Below are 18,212 nucleotides of genomic sequence, written 5' to 3' on the forward strand. Positions count from 1 at the left end.
GATGCATTTCCAGGAGCGGGTGATGCCATCACCCGCTCTTAAAAATAAGCCTTATTTTTAGGGGCGGATGAAGGCGCCACCCGTCCCTGAAGATGGAATTCCAGGGCGGGTCAGCTGCTACATTACACCGCTCTTTTTATAGAAACGGGTTATATTTTGACCCGCCCTTGGAAAAAACAGGACGTGCTACACATCGTTTTTTATTAGTGAAGACTAGAAAACCTTATAAACATTTCGAAAACCGAACTTTTCCCTTAGAAAAAACAATATAGGAAACTGATCCACCAATTGATCGACCACCGTACCCAAAATTACGAGATCCCGTCATCTTCTCCAGGAACAGGTGACACATCGTTCAATCTAGCTACATGGAAAACTTGAGATCAGCTGCATCGCAGCCAAGGTAATGGAGAGGCAGCCTCTGCAGTGTGGACGCGCTCATTCCCATCAGCTGCTGCTGCTGATGATAATGGTGAGGCACCCCTACGGCTGATCCTGTTCCCCCCAACTTGCCATGGAAGAGCTGGTCCAGGTTCTGGTGCGACACCAGCAGCTTGTCGAGGATCGACCAGTCGGCGCCGGCAGCGCCGAAGCGGTCAGCGCCGTTCAGCAGCATGTCGCCGGCAGTGCGGCAGGATGCTGTCAGCTTCGCCAGGTTGTGGGGAGCGGAGCCCATGTCGAGCGGGTTCACGGCGGCAGCCGGCGGCGTGCCGGACATAAATGCTGGGGCGCCCAGCGGCGCCGCCTCCGCGCTCGTGAGGTGAGGAAGGTGCATGGAGGGGTCGAAGGCGGGGAAGCAGCCGTGCATGAACTGGTGGAGGCCGAGCTTCTGGTCCACCGGCGGCGTTGCGCCGCCGGGGGAGTGGTGGAAGGACTGGAGCTCGTCGTCGTCGCCGGCTGCCACCACGCCCTGCTGGTCGAAGCCTCTCTGGATGCTCTTCTTCATGAAAACCCTACACACCACCCATCCTTCCTCCTGCATCCCACATTTCAAGGACCATTATTGTTAGCTGATCCGTGAATATAATATATCGCTGCACCAAACAATTACTAGCTAGTTTAATCTGTGCTTGGTGCCTACCGTTATTGGCACCTCGGCGTTGTCATCGTCGAGGCGGTACTCGTGCATGATCCAGTCAGTCTTCTTGCCGTGGGGTGCCCTGCCGGTGTAGAACACCAGCGTCTTCCTCAGGCCGATCTTCCTCCCAGCGTTGCCGAGGAAGATGGCTTTGTCCCGGCCCGTCGCCTTCCAGAACCCGGCCGTCGTGGCCCGGTTCGTGCGTGTCCCCGTTGGGTACTTCTTGTCCTTGTGGCTGAAGAAGTACCACTCATCCTGAGGCCCTGTCCCAATCCTGCAGCGATCTGCATCCACAATGAACAGATAGATCTTGTGAATTAACCACGCATTAGCTTCATGCTTCTGGGCATCTGGCACATCATATATATGGTTGGTTGGTCAGAACTCAGAATTTGGCAGTTACCTTTGAGATCCCAAGGCTCAAGCTTGTTGAGGTCAATCTCCCTAATGACATCAAGATCTATGGGCTCATAGGCGACCTTCTTCCTCAGGTAGTAGTAGAGGAGCTCCTCGTCGGTCGGGTGGAACCGGAAGCCCGGAGGCACTGTCAGAGGAGAGCAGCTCGGATACATGCTTCTTCACCTGAGAAATCACACCACAAGTCTGCTCAAAATCAGGTTCCAAACCTTATATATATAAGTTTCCCACTGAACAAACAAAAGTTTATGTACATACCTTGGAAAGGCACCTTTCCCTTGGCTTTGCTTGGATGTGCTCAGCTTGAGAGAGCGAGAACAAGTGAACAACAGCCTAGAGACAAGCAGGAGAACCAGATGGGGGTGTGAAAGCTTTGTGCTTGTGATGTCGCGAGCGCGAAGATTTATATAAAGAGGAGGGGATCAGAGAGTAGGACTGGGAACTTGGGATAATGTGGGTTCTCACCACAGACAAGAGCTGGGCTATTGAATATACAATCTAGCCAGTGGAGGAATGGGAGTTAGCTGTGAAATCCTGTAGGGTGGATAGTGCTCGGTGTAGCGAGAGTGTTTGCATTTGGTCATGGCCGGTTTTGGATGTACTGAAGGAAAGAAGGGGGGCTGTCTCTGGACTAGGGAACCCTGCCACAAAAATGGCCTCAGAAGGAGCAACGGGGTGTCTCCATCTGCAAATAGTTTCAGAGCATGGTCTTTTGCGAAAGTACCCTCACAATCCATGTTTAATTAATTAGTCCTTAATGATGGCATGCACTCTTCACATAAACATCTTTTGCAATATTATCTCTGAAATTTGAAGTATGCCTTGGGGGCTTATGTGTAATGTTTAGTAGTGAATGAAAACAAGCTTTGGGTCGTCATTTGACCAGTCGTGTGGGAGTCAGGGAACTAATCTACTACCTCCCATCCCTTTATTCTACATTCCGTTTCTATTTCTCTTCCAATCCTTACACATGCTGCCTTATTTTATTACGCTAGACTAAGAGTAGTTTAGTTAATAGTCTTTCAAGACACAACTACTGAATAGCATTGATTAGTCACATAATTTACATGTCTCGAGTATAGATCGATTACTAATGTAGAGTAAAATTTTCAAATCTCCCGGCCGGCCCCTCGTTTCGCGCTTGGTATGTATCTGATCTCAAATTAAATTCGGACTCAGTATTATATTTGAACAGCTTTTCCATTATTTTTGAAATAATACCTGATGATTCACTATTCATCTTGTCTATCCTGCAACAATAATAGATTATATGTAGTAGTCCTTCCGTTTCAAAATGTAAGGTATTTTGGTTTTGCTAAGTAAAAATTTTTAATTTTTAATTTAGTTAAGTTTATAATATATTAACATCTACAGCACCAAGTAAATGCCCTGGTATGAAGATATTTTATGGTAGATTTAATGGAACTAAATTGATGATGTAGATTTTGGTGTATTTTTTTATAAAAGTAGTCAAAATTAGACAAGGACATTTGACTTAAGTCATAATTTACCCGCAAAAAAAAGACTTAAGTCATATAATTAAAAAACCTCATATTTTCTCATACGAGGGAGTATATAATGAAAACTCAGAATTGGTTGTGTTCCAAAAATATGATATTTACTCTGCGAAAGGAAAATAAGGCATGCAATAACCACACATTTTTCGAGACAAGACCATCTAGTAGTGCATACTGTGCGAGTGAGAGAGAGAGACACAATCATAGGAAAAGTGAAAGTTTCCATGCATGCATTGGTGGGATTCCAGATTTGCTTGTGTTGTTGGCAAGCTTGCAAGGCGTACAGTACACTTGTTACATTTTTCTAAGGTTACAGTGTGACCATTATACTATAGTGCGAGCAACTGTGCAAGTGCAATATTTTCAAGATATGCGCCGCGCAGGTGTTGCTTGCCGAGTTGCAGTGAAGAGTGAGCGTGCAGCCTGCAGCCACCAGAAGAGATACCAGCTGCCTGCTTGAAGAAAAACCTTTTCTTGACCTACTCCTAGAACCTGTCTTCCTCAGCAGCAGTGTGTACTACTATCTCCATCTCAAAATATAGCTACTTCTATCATTCAAATTTTATCTGATAATATAGCTACTTTTGAGTTTGCAGGTGAGTTTTTTTTAATAAGAGATCTAAAATACCCCTCCTTGCATGCAAATTAATTATAACATGCAGATGTGCATGCAAGCTAAATAGGAAAGTTATAATTATTCTTTTAATTAGTGCATGAGGATAATATAGATTTTTACTCTTCATCCTTGATCTGTCTGGAAAACTCTATAAGTAGCTATATTATGGGATAGAGGGAGTAGTACGTAGTAGTATCGGTTTAGAAAGTCTTCATTAGTTCGGTTTTCTTTCGCAGAATCAAGATGGTCATTAACTCAATCATGACCTTGCTTGTGTGTTAAGCTGTTGACTATCTAGCCGCAGCAACTTGCAGTACTGCATTGTCCTGCGTTACCATCGAGCTCCAGCTCTTGAGTCTGGATACACGCACGTACCAAAATCTCTGCTGCCACTAGCCTCTCCAGCATCCAACTGGGCCTGAATCGCACGCACGGCGGAATGCCACCGCCGGCGCCGACGCGCCGCCACCGTGCCATACCGGACGGTTACAGCCTTGCTATTTCTTGCAGACGACGCCCAGCCAATAATCGGTGGTATCCCATCGATCTGACTGCACGTACGTCCTGGATGGCACAAGAGAACAGAAAAACATTCAGGTGGCGCTTTTGCGCGGCAGCCGGTCGACCCACCGCACGCGCCGCCGCCGGCCGGTCGCCGGAAAAGATGGATCGATGCGTGGCCGTTAACTGGCACGCAGGTCGTCGACGCCGCCGCCGATCCCGGCCGGCCAGCTGCGCGTTCGTGCGTGTGCATGCATGCAAGCGTACAGGGCCAATCGAATCATTGATGAGGATGGATGGATGACGAGGGAGGGAATGGAGGAATGGCATTATCTTTATTTGGTGTGTCGCTGTCGAGGTCGATCATCAGGGACGCGCGCGCGAGCTGAGAGGTGGAAGAAGAAAGAGGCCGGCCGGGCGCGGCAGGAGGCCTGGAACTCGGGGGCGTGGTGCGGACGTGTCGTTGCAGCTGCACGTGCGCGCGCCGCGCGCTGGTCAGCTTGTATCCCGGCCCGGCCGGGCCCTCACTTCGAGGGATACCACTCGTGCTAGCTACGCTCGACATGAAGCAAATTATGAATGAATTCGGTTATATATCTACATGAATGTATACAGTATGCGAGCTAACGATCGAACAGAAACTGCTGCTCGTATGCAGCCAATATGCGCTTGCTATATTTTACATATATTATAACAAAAAGTAGTCCCTTCTTTTTTTTACATAGCTATTTCGCTCATTTTGTTAGGACAAGACTTTGAATAATATAATGATTACTCCCTACTATTTCATTTCTTTGGTACAAAATTGTAAGCATAAGTAAATATCTTTCTAATATATACAAATTTAGTAACATCAATTTTCTTATCATAAAAATATTAATAGAATAATTGTTCATATTGTAAGGAGATGAAAGATGACTTGTAATTTGGAGTAAAATGCACGACCAGTTCGTAGTGTCATCTAGACCCTCAAACTTTCAAATTGAACATTTAGATCCTCAAACTTGCTAATCATATCACGTGAGGTCCAAATCACTATTTTTACGTTAAGCGAAATATTTTTGCTGATGTGGAGCTTGCATGTGGGTCCAAATTTTGTTTTTTGATTTTTTTGTGCTAAACTCTTATGTTTTCTAAATTTTTTCCAAAATTTTGTTTCAAAATTTTATGCCCGAATTTTTCCCCAATATTTTCTCCAAAATTTGTCCTTTTTTTGTTTTCTGAGTTTTTGCACATTTTATCATATGAGTTTCATTTTTGTATAAGTTTTGTATACATATCTTTTTTATCTTGATACATTTGTACTAGTAAATTTGTTATGAATCTTTTTTGCGTGTATATGTATTGTATATAGTTTTGTATTTTGAACATACTATATAATTTTTGGTTTAGCTCAAGCAATTGTGATTTGGACATCATGTAATACGCTGAGTAAGTTTGAGGATCTGAATGTGCATTTCAAAACTTTGAAGGATGACACCCCAAGTTAAGTTCGAGGATTGATGGTGCATTTTACTCTTTAGATTTGAAACAAATGGAGTAGTAATCAAATTTGAAATAGCTAATTTCAGACAAATAGTGTCGTTTGTGTTTGGAGGAAGTAGGAATTACTCATCCCCGCCTCCGATATATCTAGTCACAAATAAATGTTTGTGTTTTTTGAATAGCTTGCGTTCATAGTCAACTAATCTAAATCTTGAATACAAATTATTTTGTTTGAGAAAATGGCATATATATATGTGGATAGATGATTAATTTTAAGAAATGGATTGATATCTGTATAATTTTGTTCAATTTAGAACTGACCTCCAACTCTAAGCTTAGGAATCTTTTATATTATATTTTGCACTAATAATAATTAATAGTTGGTTGATTGCTAGCCAGAGGGATTCTCACGCTATCTAATACACGAGCTCCAATGCATGTCTGTGACAGGTCAAACATGTAGCCTCTCATTAGGATTGAACTAAGAACATGCACGAGCTCGTGTAGTACAGCTCAGTCGTTAGTTGTTACCGGGCTCGATAGATATACTACATCTTTGATAATAACTAAATAATGTCTAAGAGAGAAATATATGAAAAATTTAAACATCTATATATATTCAGGTGGATGTAGCAGTAGGCTCGATATTATTCAGGAGTATTGTATATGTGTATTAGTTATTCATAATTCTGAACAGCTCAGATAATTGGCATATGGGTAGACATAATCAAAGTAAAATGTCAATAAAAAAGTAAGAACCCATTTTCCTACGTGTACTACCACGTACGCTCCCTTCACCAACCAGCTGTGATCTTATTGGGCCCTTAACATAGAATACACACATGCAAAACTGCATTCAGACTTCCGAGCATTGCTCTCTCCTTCCCAAATTATTCTCCCCACAACAGCTCGAAAGCATTGTCGTTCCTTCCCGAATTATTCCATCTTCATCCAAATATAACTACTCCTCCTCCTGCGGCGTGTGTTGCACTGATGACTTCCTACTGTGCATGTCCTGTTCCTACCAGCGACAGCGACGACGCAACATTCGAACAGATGATGGCATGCATGTGGACAAATTACAGTTCATGGCAGCAGGGGCTTCGCCGAGGGTGGAGCCAAGGTTCTCTTTTCCGATATTCTCTCCTGCCAACCCATTCGTGTGCGCGACGAGCTCGACTTTTATATAGTCTCGTGTCCCCTTGACCCGTGGACACACATATAGGTTACTTGTTGCATGGGATCTACGTACTCTTGCTATCTTTATGCGTCAGTGTGTGTATGCATCTGAACGAACATCCCGTCAGTTTGCAACGAAAACTAGCCGCTAAGCCGGCCAATTAGTTTGACCGTATAGTTTAATCCGTCGTCGTGATCACAGGAAGCTTGTATAGTTGAGGAAGATCTAGCGCGCTCTGCTAGCTGCTGGTCAATAGTCATGGGTCGCAACTCGCAAGTAAAGGGTCTGTGGGCCATGCATGCCTATAGTTCGTGCGGGTGAATATCATAATCTATCCTTGTAATAATAGGTTTGATTATTGTCAGATGCTAGAGTAGTGCATGGTTCATTTGTTACTGCTTTATTTAGTTTGTGCAGCTTGGTCGGCAGTTTTCAGGGGATGATGTTGGAAAAATTCGCTCCATCATAGCATGGATGATTTTTGGATCAATCTGCATACTGTACATCAGGGCCACAACCTTTTACAAATTTTTGATCTAACGGGAACTGATGAAAACAGCATGGCATTAAACAGTCGATGGAGCAATGGCAGGGCAAGATGACAAAAGGTCGAAAACCTTAGCAGGATTAATTACTCCTACTTTTTCCCTAATGCGTACCTGGTGTCAGAGCATGCAGCAAACAGTGTACTGCTGCATACGGTGATGATTGGCAACAAGGGCAGGCGTTCCTTCATGCATCTTAGTCCGGTCCATCTCTGGTCTCTCTAGCTGCAGGCTACTGCGGCGAACTAACACTGCACCTGCACGTCAACTAATTACGGCGACGCCTCGTGCAAAAGCATCCCGGTTGCACACGTATCGCGTGGATCCATGCCGTGTTCGTTCTTAGCCGGCCTCGACGCCTGTGCCGGACACGACAAGCCGGTCTGCTCGTCCACCTCGAGATCGCAGGCTCGATCAGCTCGTCGTACATGTGGAGAGCTAGCTAACTAGTTAGGGTTTCGTTTCTGCTGACGCACCCAGGCCAGCATGTATCTTCAGAACAAAGCAACATCCAACCTGCTGCTGCTGCTCTCGCTCGGATCGATGCGTACGTTGTTGCTCCGTGCGATTCGATCGAGAGGATGGAGAACATTAACGACCCTTATTGCCACGCATCAATCGGATTGAGTGGATTCCACTCATCAAAAGGAAAGATTCCATGGCCTCTAAGCCGAGTGTCTTTTAGGACAGTCGCCAAGCTAGAGTCGTATCAGACTGAAATTAAACAGCAAAATGTGTTAACGGCCCAAAAGGCCATCGTTATCTGCGTGCGCTTCCCGAGCGCGTGATGGGCCACTCAGAGAATGGCGCAATTCCTATGCGTCCATTGACCGATCGAGTGCTGAGAGTCCGGTTAGCTGACATTTTTCCGAACAATAATGTCCAGTCAGCAAACATGGCGAGTACAGACTGACCAACATGGAGAGTTGGACCGATTTTAAGGTATTCGAAAGCTTAAACTCGTTTTTTCTCTCAAGTTAGATGCCGTTTTTCTTTCAGATTAGATATGATGCCCATTCTGAAAATCATTTGTAATTAATGCAATAAAAACCATACAATACAGAATTTGGACGGCGGGTCGGCTGACTAGCTAGGAGGGGATGGCCACATACCGTGAATTGTGCCTTGTGCCACACGACACAAGAGCCCGGACCGGAATACACCTTTTCGTCGAGTGTCGCTTTGCGAGGCGTACATGGGAAGAGATGAGTGTTTGGGTGGCAAACGAAAGGCTTAGCCCAAGATCATGGGAACAACACGACTCGGTTACTCGTTCATGATTGGTGGACAAACCTAGCAGCAATCCCTTCTAATGATAGGAAGGGTTTGAGGAGCCTCATTGTTCTCGTCTTATAGGAGATCTGGACCAAGCGAGATGCGAGGATTTTCGATCATAGAGAGTCAACTTGCAGGCAGGTAGTCGCCAGGATCAAAGAAGAAGCATCCACCTGGATGGCGGCCGGTGCGAGACATTTTTTCTGAGCTTGGGTGCTTTTCCCGACTGAGGCTAGTTTCTTCCCTCTTCGCTAGTCTTTTCCTCCTTTTGTACAGTTTATTTGGCCTGTCATGGTTTTTCCTCTATTCAATATAACGGGCAGCCCTTGTGCCGGTTCGTTTCAAAAGAAATATTCTAGATTTTTTAAAAGATCAATACTTTTAACATAGAAAAAGCATTGGAATATTGTTTATTTCACAAGATTATTTTTAATTTGTCCTTATACAATTTCTTTTTTGTCTGTAACATTTTTCCTCATAGCATTTTATTTTATTTTAAGAACAATTTCTTTATTTCTTAATCAGAACATTTTTTCTTTATTCTGTTTTATATTCTAGAATACATTGTTCTTGTGCTCATAATAAAAAAAATTCCCGATATTTTTATTGATGGGCTAACTAATAGGCCCACCGTCTCCTTCTAATGGGTGCCTTTTAGGATTCGTCAACGATAGAAATTAATCAGTTCCTGAACTGACCGTGCCCATGGCAATTTCTACCGTGCAAGATTACAGTCGGTTCCAACATTACCGACTTTCAAAACCCTTCAGAACCATCACTTATTGTGTGTTTAGCTTTAAGTTGCACAAGCATTTTTTAAGACTACCAGAGCAGTTCTCAAGACATGTATTATGTGTAACCTCCCTTATATAATTATATTAGTGTGTAACCACTTTTCCAAGCCTCGACAACATCCAAAGAGATTGTAGTATGATACAAAATACAAGCTCCAAACCTGGCTACATATCTGATCGATCCAGACTACAGAACCAACTATATAGTTACATCTCATACTCATTTCACAATATAGGATACATTGTTGACGAGCTACCTAAGCATAAAAAGGAAGCATGGGAAACACCTAGCTATTCCAGATCCATATTAGTGAACTGAGTCCCATAAGCGAACGCGATCACAGCAAATGCTAGTATGCTTACGACAAAGACTGCAGCGGATTTGCATGGACTGGCTTGTCGCCTAACAAGAGCCACAGCCTCCTTTTGACCGTTCTTAGCAGCATTGTCCAGTTCTATACTTGGGCAAGTAAGATAACCAAAGAAGAGTCCAGAAATGGTTGCCCCAAGATGCGCCCTGCAATTAATTAAAAAACAGAAATGATAATAACGTTTGGAGCCATTGGTTACAAGACAAAGCATAATTGTATAAGCTCCACAATATTTGGTTGCCCTAATATAGTTCTGTATATATCAGCTCCTGTACTATCCTCGATTGTATGACTGATCCTTATGTCAATTTTTAAATACCTAATATTTTTTTTGAAAAAATAAGGCTTACGGTTGTTACGACAATTTACTCTATATAGTTCTAACCTTTAACACTTTTGAATTGTTATAAGGTGGGAATAGCAAATAAGATAATAGCAAATAAGATAAAATCACATCGAAGATTTAGTACATTTCAAGAACAACTTAAAAATGAAAGGGAATACTCATTGGTGTCGTTCAATTTTCTGGGCAACGTTAATGTTTCAATATACACTAGTTCTGATGGCAATAGTTGCATCCAGACTAGTGACCAGTATGATGTAGGGGACTCTCAGGACTAAACAAAATATAAAGATTTTCTAACTGCAAATAAGGTTATTCTCAGACTAATTGGGACAGATTAAAGTCGTAGAGGTTCTTTAACCATCAATATGACCTTAAAAGAACTTACAATTTTAATAAGAAAAATGATAACACAGTTATATTACCAGTTGTCGATTCCCCCAAAAACGCTCAGTAAGAAGCTCAAAGATGCAGCTATCACGGCCTGCCAGAACATACTTTCCGAGACATCCTTGTCAATGACTTGCTTATTTTGACTCTGATACACCAGCCATGCTCCAATTAGAGAAAATACTGGGCCCTGGATTGAGTTTCAGAAATGAATATTAGTGTCTTGTCTTCAAGATATATTCTTTTCAGTTAGCAACACGTTATACTGATATAACCATTCTAACGTATGCCTAAAATAAAAGCAAGTTAATTGCGCAAATATGAAGTAATAATCCATCTGGATATGACTTGTCCCCAGAAAGAAAAGTTTGATACCAAAGATGCTAACTGTTGATCAAATATTGGATAGAAAGTTTAAGCTGATTTCTGTTTTCCTTTTCCTCTGTAAATTGTGTCCATTATAAATTTTATGATCTATTATACATTACTTTTCTTTCCTACTTTTTGTTCAAAAGAATAAATGCCAAGATAGCTGTTAGAGTGATGAGTGAAAATAATAAAGCAGGCGCATGGGCATTTTTTCTAAAATGATATACCAGGTAGGTGTGCAACTTACTGTGCCACAGACAGTTAACTCTGGAGTGTGAGCAAAACTTGTCAAATTACCGCAGATTCCTCCAAGTATGTATATAAGAAAAAATGGCATTTGACCATATGCTCTGCATACTCGAGGTCCAAATATAAGCAACACCCAACAACCAAGGGCTACATGTAAGAAACCAGAGTGCTGCAGAAGTCAAGTTACAGAAACAGTTGAGATAAGCTGAGTCTGAGTGGGTTGTGCACTAATAGGGCTGCCTAAATGACAGAGAATAGCTAGTGTCAAAAACTGAGATGAAAAAGCGGTTATAAGTTATTTCATCGTGATGCGCAACCTTTCGATCATTTGTCCTCCATAACTTCGATCTTTCATGTAAGCATGCAGTTGACTAATTTTGCAGGGACTGAATATGAAAATGCATCTCCTACTTCATTATTAGTATAGAACCCAAGGTTATGAAATTGTACTGACAGTATGCCTACTTCTGGTTGGATTATATGGGTCAAGTGGTAGAAGGAATAGTTTTAGCTGTTGCATTCTACAAGGTGTATCTATGATTATCTTATGAAGCCTATAAATAGTGCTGGAAAAGGAAAGCCACAAGATCATTTTACAGTAGCTTGGGGAGTGGAAAAAGATTTGCACAGAAAGTTCAACTCCCGACTCATGAGTTTTAGAGTAACATGGTTAGTTTAGTTTAATAACCAATGGATAAATGACATTTAAATATGGATATCATAAAAATAGCTCCATTCAAAGAAATTATGAGATATATGTACTTCTTGTCTAGTCAAGGACCCAACCCACAAGTTGACCTGGCATTCTAGTAGCTAAACATTTGGCTGATATGTCGTTCTGCATAGCAGTGCATGTAGTGAATAAAAACACAAAATAAAACATGTATGTTACTTTTTTTTCCAACAAATTCGAGAAATTCTGAAGTTCTATGCTTACTAATGTAGAATAAGTTCAATATGATGTACTTTTGCACAGCAGCTACAAGGAACCTTGGAACTCTATTGTTTGGGGAGTAGATAGCTTTTGCATTTCTAGAATTAACAGATTGCGTACCACAATATATATGTAAGCAAAGAGAATATTTTTATACTTCATCTAGCATAGAGGTAGAAGTAATACCAGGCACATTGGTGTTAGTAGTCTCCACCACTCCCCTGAAAGTATTAAGTTGTTTATCTTTGCACCATACAACAAAGGGAGAGACAAATATTCATTTTCAGAATTTTTGACTGGGCTTGCTGTTTCGAATAACAGAACTGCAATGTTAATACCAGCCAATAAGTTTCTGCATATTGCACAGTTCAAAAGTTAGCTAACAAAATGTGACAATATGGAAATTGTTCATAACTTCTGCCAAAATGTGCAGCGGGGCAAATATCACATGCATGTTAGACTAGAAGGATCTTAAAAGGTTGCAAAACCTCCAGGATAAGCTGGTACCTCGGACATGGTTTGGTTTGGTTTGGTTTGGTTGTCTGAACCCTGAGCGGTTTTCTCCCAGTCTTATTTTTCCCAATTTTATGGGCATATCCATATTGTTATTCTTTCATTAATATCACAAGTTGAAAAACTCAACTAAATTTGCTGGACAAAATCAACCCAGATTAAATTTGGGATCCGAGTAATTAACATAGCAAAAAAAAGGACCCTTTTTTAAGGCAGAAGCGAGTACGTCTCCATGTGAAGTAGAGATTAAGAAACGCCACATTTAAATCAGTTTAGGTTTTCTGAACCCTTGATTTTAGAATATATTGCTCACATAAAACAGGTGACACTATTTATCCATTTCTCGTTCTTCTGGTGAATTCCACTTTACTGTCAATTGCAAGAGATGGTGGTAGTAGACTACCACTATATGTATGATAATGATACTATGTTTCTTAATGTCACCACATTTTGACGGGCATAACTTTGGCTAAATTAACTTTTCCACTTCTTCAGGATAATATATGAGCAATCTGGCAGTTCCAACTTGTATCGGCAGCGTAAAATATATGCATCATGTTGGCTATTGTGGTTGAACAAAAATGACACCAGATTCGGTATGGTTCGAATACTGTAATTAGTAAGAAAACATACTTACGTCAAACAGAAACCAGACATTTGATCATCTGTATGCATGTCCAGGAAACTCTTTTCATCAAATATCAAGTACTCCTTGTAATCTTCAATGGAAGTGTTGCGATATCTCTTAGTACCTAAAGCAACAAAGTTCTTTTTAATAACTAAGTTTTGGTGACAATACATCTGTGCTAATTGCCAAGTCAAGTGACTTTACCTGAGTTTCCTCTGTCAAACTGTACCCGCAACGAGTCTGCCCTGTTCCTCAAATTGGCATTATCATCAGCAATGTCAACTTCATATGAGGATGATAGGCCATTTTTGTGTTTGTTCTTTTCAGAGAAAGAGCATAGCTGCTGACTGGTATTGAGTTTAGAAAAATATGATTCCAATGCCTTCAGTTGACTTCTCTCTTTCCTTTGAGATGGACTAGAAATAATCTTATTGTCCTCATGAGCAAATCTGGAGCTGCAATTCTCTTCGACATCTTTATTGTTCACCTTGACAATAACACACTGTCTTGCCTTTGGTTGTAACATTGACTTCAAAGAATGTAAAATGAAATTGGCATCCTTCCCATTCCCCAAATCACCAAAATGTCTGAAATTGTGATTCTTGGGGCAATTAGATCTTAATGACGATCTCTCTGGTGCAACTCTTGCATATTCACAAGATATCGGTTTCCATTTAACCATCCTGGCCATTAGATGCCTGAAAAATTTTAGAAGCACTGGTGTTGGTCAATTGCAAAGGACAGAGCAGAGCAGAAAGCCAGAAACGCCTCGGCCAATATCGCAGCAAGAACTGCAACCGACATCTAGACCACTATATGTACACGTGCAGGTGTTCAAGGCAGCGCCTTGAGTGCCTATGTGGTGGTGGTGGTGGTGTCGCCGGCAGTGACCGGAGTTCGCCGAGATGGCGGTCACCGCTGCAGAGAATGCACAGATGGAATTTAGGTGGCCTAAATAACGGACATTCAACTCTAGAAGCCTTACCACCAAGTTGCTCGCGTAAGTCGCCTTGGTGAACAGCGTAGTTGGCAACAGTTTGGTTGGTGAGGATTGGCGCCCTCGACACCGCTCTTCAGCCCGGTGCTAGGGGGCGCAGCTTGCAGTCCGGCCGCGACCGGCACTCAGCAGAGCGGCAAGCGGCGGCGGGCATGCGCGCGCGGCCGAGGATGAGGACGCGCCCCGGAGAGAGGGCGGCGTCCTGGGCGAGCAGGGGCACTCGGGATCTGCGGGCAGGAAGAGCAAAACGCGGGAGGAGATGGGCCAGGGGAGGAATTTTAAACCTCCTGGACAAGGACCCCATGGGGATCGGAGGGAGTGGAGGCGGGAGGAGTGGCCAGGGCGAGGGGATAAGGATGCCGCGGCCCTCGTGCGGCCGCTCGAGCTCGGCGGCCGGCGGCGGCCACGTGGCGAGAAAAATCACCGCCGCGCTGACCGGCGGGAGGAAGGAGAAGCTGACCAGTGGGGCCCATGGTTAATAAATAATACGCGAGTCCTTTTTTTTGGCAATGGAATATCTTCCTCCTCTCTTTTTCATACTGGCTCCTGAATTTCTACAAAATTCTGTGTTTTTTTTTGATAATGCAACACAAGAGGTCCATTTGATTTAGTTTCACCCCTATTACTGTTTTGGGTTTTAACTAAAGAGCGCACACGTTTCTTTCTCGTTAAACTTTCCAAACTTAGTGTGAAGTTTGAATTGATTCCTAAAACTCTAGAAAAAATATAACATAATTGAATCCTAGTGATTTACAAATAATTAGTCAGAATAAGTTCTATATATCTTTACTTTCCTCACAAAGTGTAACTTCTCGCTCAAATCACGACTTGAATTTGGATTCAAATGCATACGCATGTATGCTCAAAAAATACTCAATCCATGTCCATGCTTTAAGGATTTGAACTGCTACACATATTCGGTACATGCTTCACCTCATAATTACTTCCTTCGTAGAGGCTGCATAGTTTTTATTAGAAAAAAGTTTATTTTACTCACCTATTTTTGCCATCCACACACAAAATTTAAATTTAAAATTTAATTTATATATAAAGAAATAAAAAATATAATTATCAATAGGGGTAGATTGGACCAATATAATTAAAATTGTTTGTGCAGTAAGGGCCTGTTTGGCATGCATGGAGCAGCTCCACTCCAAAACTCCAGGTGGAGCTAGCTCTAGATGGAGTTGGAGCTGTCTGAGTGTGGTGTTTGGCTACGAGGGCGTTCTTAACCCAAAAAAATGGTTTTCAAGGTGTATTTCCATCGTTGCCCTTGGTTCGCGGGACCTACATTTTTTCCTTACTTTCTTCTCCTCCCCCTCCCACGCTGCGCGGAGGTGGTGCTCGTTCCGACCGTGGAGTACCTCACGGGTGCAACATGGCGATCACGTGCACAGTCCCTAGGCTCACGCACATGACGCCACCGCCGATGTCCGCTAGCAGGCGGTGCAGCCACAGGTGGACCTCCTCGGCGCTGCCTAGGTGCTACCCCGGCCTCGTGCAGCCATCACTGGATCTCCTCGTGGTGCCTCGGCCTCGTGCGGCGGACATCCTCAGCCCCGTGGATGGGGGGAGCAGGGACGGCGCCGGCTGGGGAGGAGCGGCAGCGGTGGAGGCGGCGGTAGGAGGACACGCGTGAGGGAGGAGGGGCTTGGGAGGAGCCACAGGTGATGGTGCCGGAGAGAGGGTGGGGGTAGTGCAGGCGGGGAGGTCGAGCCACGGGCGGCGGCGCCAGAGGGGAAGGCGGAGGTGGCGCCGGAGGGGAGGTCGAGCTACCGGCGGCGGCGCCGAAGGGGAGGGCGGAGGTGGCGCAAGTGGGGAGGTCGAGCCACAGGCGATGGCGCGGCCTCCACGAGTCCGGGCGGCGGTGGTCCATGGGAGGGCAGGGCTGGTAAGGAGGAAGGGGAGGGAAGGGGTGGCTGGCCGCGGCAGTGCGGCCTGCGGGAGGGAGCGGAGGGAGGGAGGTGGTGGTGGTGGCTTTTTTTTAAAAAAGAAAAGAAACGAATAGTTTTTTTAACGAGTGGTATTGGTGGGTAATTAATCTAGAACTCCACATCTAGATCCATATCTGAGGGTTTTGAAGTTGTAAAAGAGGTGCTTCGAAACTCCAAACCCATTTGCACTATAGCTCCAGAGTTGGGGGCGCTACATGGAGTTTTGGAGCTGGGGTGTTTGGCTAGACAATTGATTGGAGTGGGTGGAGTTCAGCTACAGAGTCATGTCAAATAGATCCTAAATTGAGTCTAAAATTTGTTCGGAAGGTTAAGCAGATAAAGTGGATTAGTGAGGATGTATATATAGATGCATAGAAAGAGTCATGTATCCACAGAAACCAAACGATCTATAATTTAATAATTTAGAATATATAATAGTACATAGATCCACGCATGAAAGGCACAGGAAAAACATCAATCCCAAGATGGAGAATTAGTAGTACCTTGCTCGCATATATCTCGGCCTGTGCGTGTTCTTCTCTCCAAGTGCCGGACGTGGAAGCCACGACGGAGGAGCAATTGGGCATGGGATCTATCCAGATATTACACAGAACTAGATTGCTGCAATGGCGTAAATATTTGAGCGAGATTAGTGGTCGTGGCAGGGCATGCATGGTGCTAAAGAAAGGTTGTGGCCATAGAGAATGATTGCAATATGCAGGAGAGCGATGGATGACGGGTAAAATGAACCAAGCAAAGTGAGGAAAAATAAAATAAAATAACCACAACCAGCTGTAACAACTCCAAGAATATTACAGGCTTACAGCAACCGCGCCACTCCACCAATGGCAAACGATACCCTGATTCTTGTGGATCATGCCGGGGAAAGTGATAGTTGGAGGGGCCTTGACAAGCAACCGTCTGGGAACTTCGGTAGCATGTGTGGACCTGGGAATTGGGGTACTTCTGTTTCCTGCAAGAATATAGATGCTGACAGGGGGTTTAGGAAATTCAGTGGTTGTGGCTGAAGAAAGTGTGTGGCCATGGAGAGCGTTTGTTGGAAACGATGGACGGACCATGCCTAACGATAAGACCTATGGCAATCGGTATACTGATTCTTGTGGCTCCTTCCTGCCATGGTTTTTTTTTTTTTGAGGGGGGCTCCTTCCTGCCAAGTGCCAAGGAAAGAAAGCGGCAGTTGCTGGGCCCTGTGAGGGGAACCAATCTCGGAACTTCTTGTGTAGCATGTGTGGGCTTGGGATACTTCTCTAGTTCTCTCTTCCTGCAAGAATAATAGATGCTGACTGGGGTTCAGGAAATTAATGCTCAAAATTACTCTCTCTTCTACGAGTCATGTTTGACATTTACAATATCAATAAGGTATGAACTTTGATTAAAATTTAAAAGTTATTGTAAGTTGGAAATTTTGACGCTTAATTACAATAAAAATATGTATATGGTATTGGTAGAATATTTTATTTTGTGTAATAAATTATTTTTACAACAGGTGTTAGCACCACTTTTAGACTGCATATATTGGCACCAAAGTCTTCTGATATTACAATGAAAATAAGGTAAGAACTTTGATTAAAATTATTGTAACTTGGAAAATTTGACTGGTAAGTCGTAATAATTACAATGAAAATATGTATATGGTATTGGTAGAAATACTTTCTGTGCCATAAAAGTATTTTTACATCGGTGTTAGCACCACTTTTAGTCTTTTAGGCTACATATATTGCCATATTGGCACCGAAGTCTTCTAATATCTTCTGATAAATCGTTATTTGTGTTAACCATTATCCAAGTTGAAGTTCACGTCTCGGCATAAGCTGGCCGAGGCTTTTCTCTTTTGTTTCTTCCATCCATACGGGCTTTGGTGGGCCGGGGCCTTTTATCTAAGAAACTCCCTCCGCTTGCAAATGAATATTAATCAAACCTGTTTGGTTAGAACATTTGCATGGCGTTTAACATACATATTTTGAGCACTCGTTTTTATAAAAAAAATTCAAGACTGAGCGGCCAGATCTTAGATTGACGAAATCACACATCGCCTATGACTAAAAGAATAGCAGT

General features: G+C 43.1%; 2 protein-coding genes across 5 annotated transcripts; both read right to left on the reverse strand.

Moving 5' to 3' along the window:
* Positions 1 to 245: 245 nt before the first annotated feature.
* LOC112902372 (NAC domain-containing protein 76-like) lies at positions 246 to 1,860 on the reverse strand. The gene is made up of 4 exons (XM_025971427.1): positions 1,754 to 1,860; positions 1,482 to 1,660; positions 1,082 to 1,362; positions 246 to 976 (listed from the first exon to the last, which is right to left on the reverse strand). The coding sequence occupies exons 2-4, from the start codon at positions 1,648 to 1,650 to the stop codon at positions 365 to 367; spliced, it is 1,062 nt and encodes a 353-aa protein (XP_025827212.1). The 5' UTR covers positions 1,651 to 1,660; positions 1,754 to 1,860; the 3' UTR covers positions 246 to 364.
* Positions 1,861 to 9,463: 7,603 nt separating this feature from the next.
* LOC112886559 (RHOMBOID-like protein 9, chloroplastic) lies at positions 9,464 to 17,163 on the reverse strand. 4 transcript variants are annotated; one of them, XM_025952502.1, is made up of 8 exons: positions 16,953 to 17,163; positions 16,640 to 16,757; positions 13,410 to 13,903; positions 13,215 to 13,329; positions 12,251 to 12,416; positions 11,129 to 11,299; positions 10,548 to 10,702; positions 9,464 to 9,925 (listed from the first exon to the last, which is right to left on the reverse strand). In XM_025952502.1, exons 2-8 carry the CDS (start codon positions 16,648 to 16,650, stop codon positions 9,700 to 9,702), a joined length of 1,338 nt encoding a protein of 445 aa, XP_025808287.1. In that variant the 5' UTR covers positions 16,651 to 16,757; positions 16,953 to 17,163; the 3' UTR covers positions 9,464 to 9,699. The 4 variants fall into 4 exon arrangements, with proteins under 4 accessions (XP_025808287.1, XP_025808311.1, XP_025808295.1 ...); XM_025952526.1 differs by lacking the exons at positions 16,640 to 16,757; positions 16,953 to 17,163 and adding exons at positions 14,016 to 14,123; positions 14,191 to 14,519; XM_025952510.1 differs by lacking the exon at positions 16,953 to 17,163 and having other exon boundaries at positions 16,640 to 16,761.
* Positions 17,164 to 18,212: the final 1,049 nt, after the last annotated feature.

Source organism: Panicum hallii, chromosome 1 (assembly GCF_002211085.1).
Source record: "Panicum hallii strain FIL2 chromosome 1, PHallii_v3.1, whole genome shotgun sequence".
Taxonomy (NCBI): domain Eukaryota; kingdom Viridiplantae; phylum Streptophyta; class Magnoliopsida; order Poales; family Poaceae; genus Panicum; species Panicum hallii.

Coding starts and splice junctions, on each gene's coding strand:
- LOC112902372 (XM_025971427.1), bottom strand. CDS start 1,650: ATGTATCCGAGCTGCTCTCCTCTGACAGTGCCTCCGGGCTTCCGGTTC. Junction 1,363..1,481: donor TGAGCCTTGGGATCTCAAAG/GTAACTGCCAAA, acceptor TTGTGGATGCAG/ATCGCTGCAGGATTGGGACA. Junction 977..1,081: donor ACGCCGAGGTGCCAATAACG/GTAGGCACCAAG, acceptor TGTGGGATGCAG/GAGGAAGGATGGGTGGTGTG.
- LOC112886559 (XM_025952502.1), bottom strand. Junction 13,330..13,409: donor GTTTGACAGAGGAAACTCAG/GTAAAGTCACTT, acceptor TTGTTGCTTTAG/GTACTAAGAGATATCGCAAC. Junction 9,926..10,547: donor TTTGGGGGAATCGACAACTG/GTAATATAACTG, acceptor AATTAATTGCAG/GGCGCATCTTGGGGCAACCA.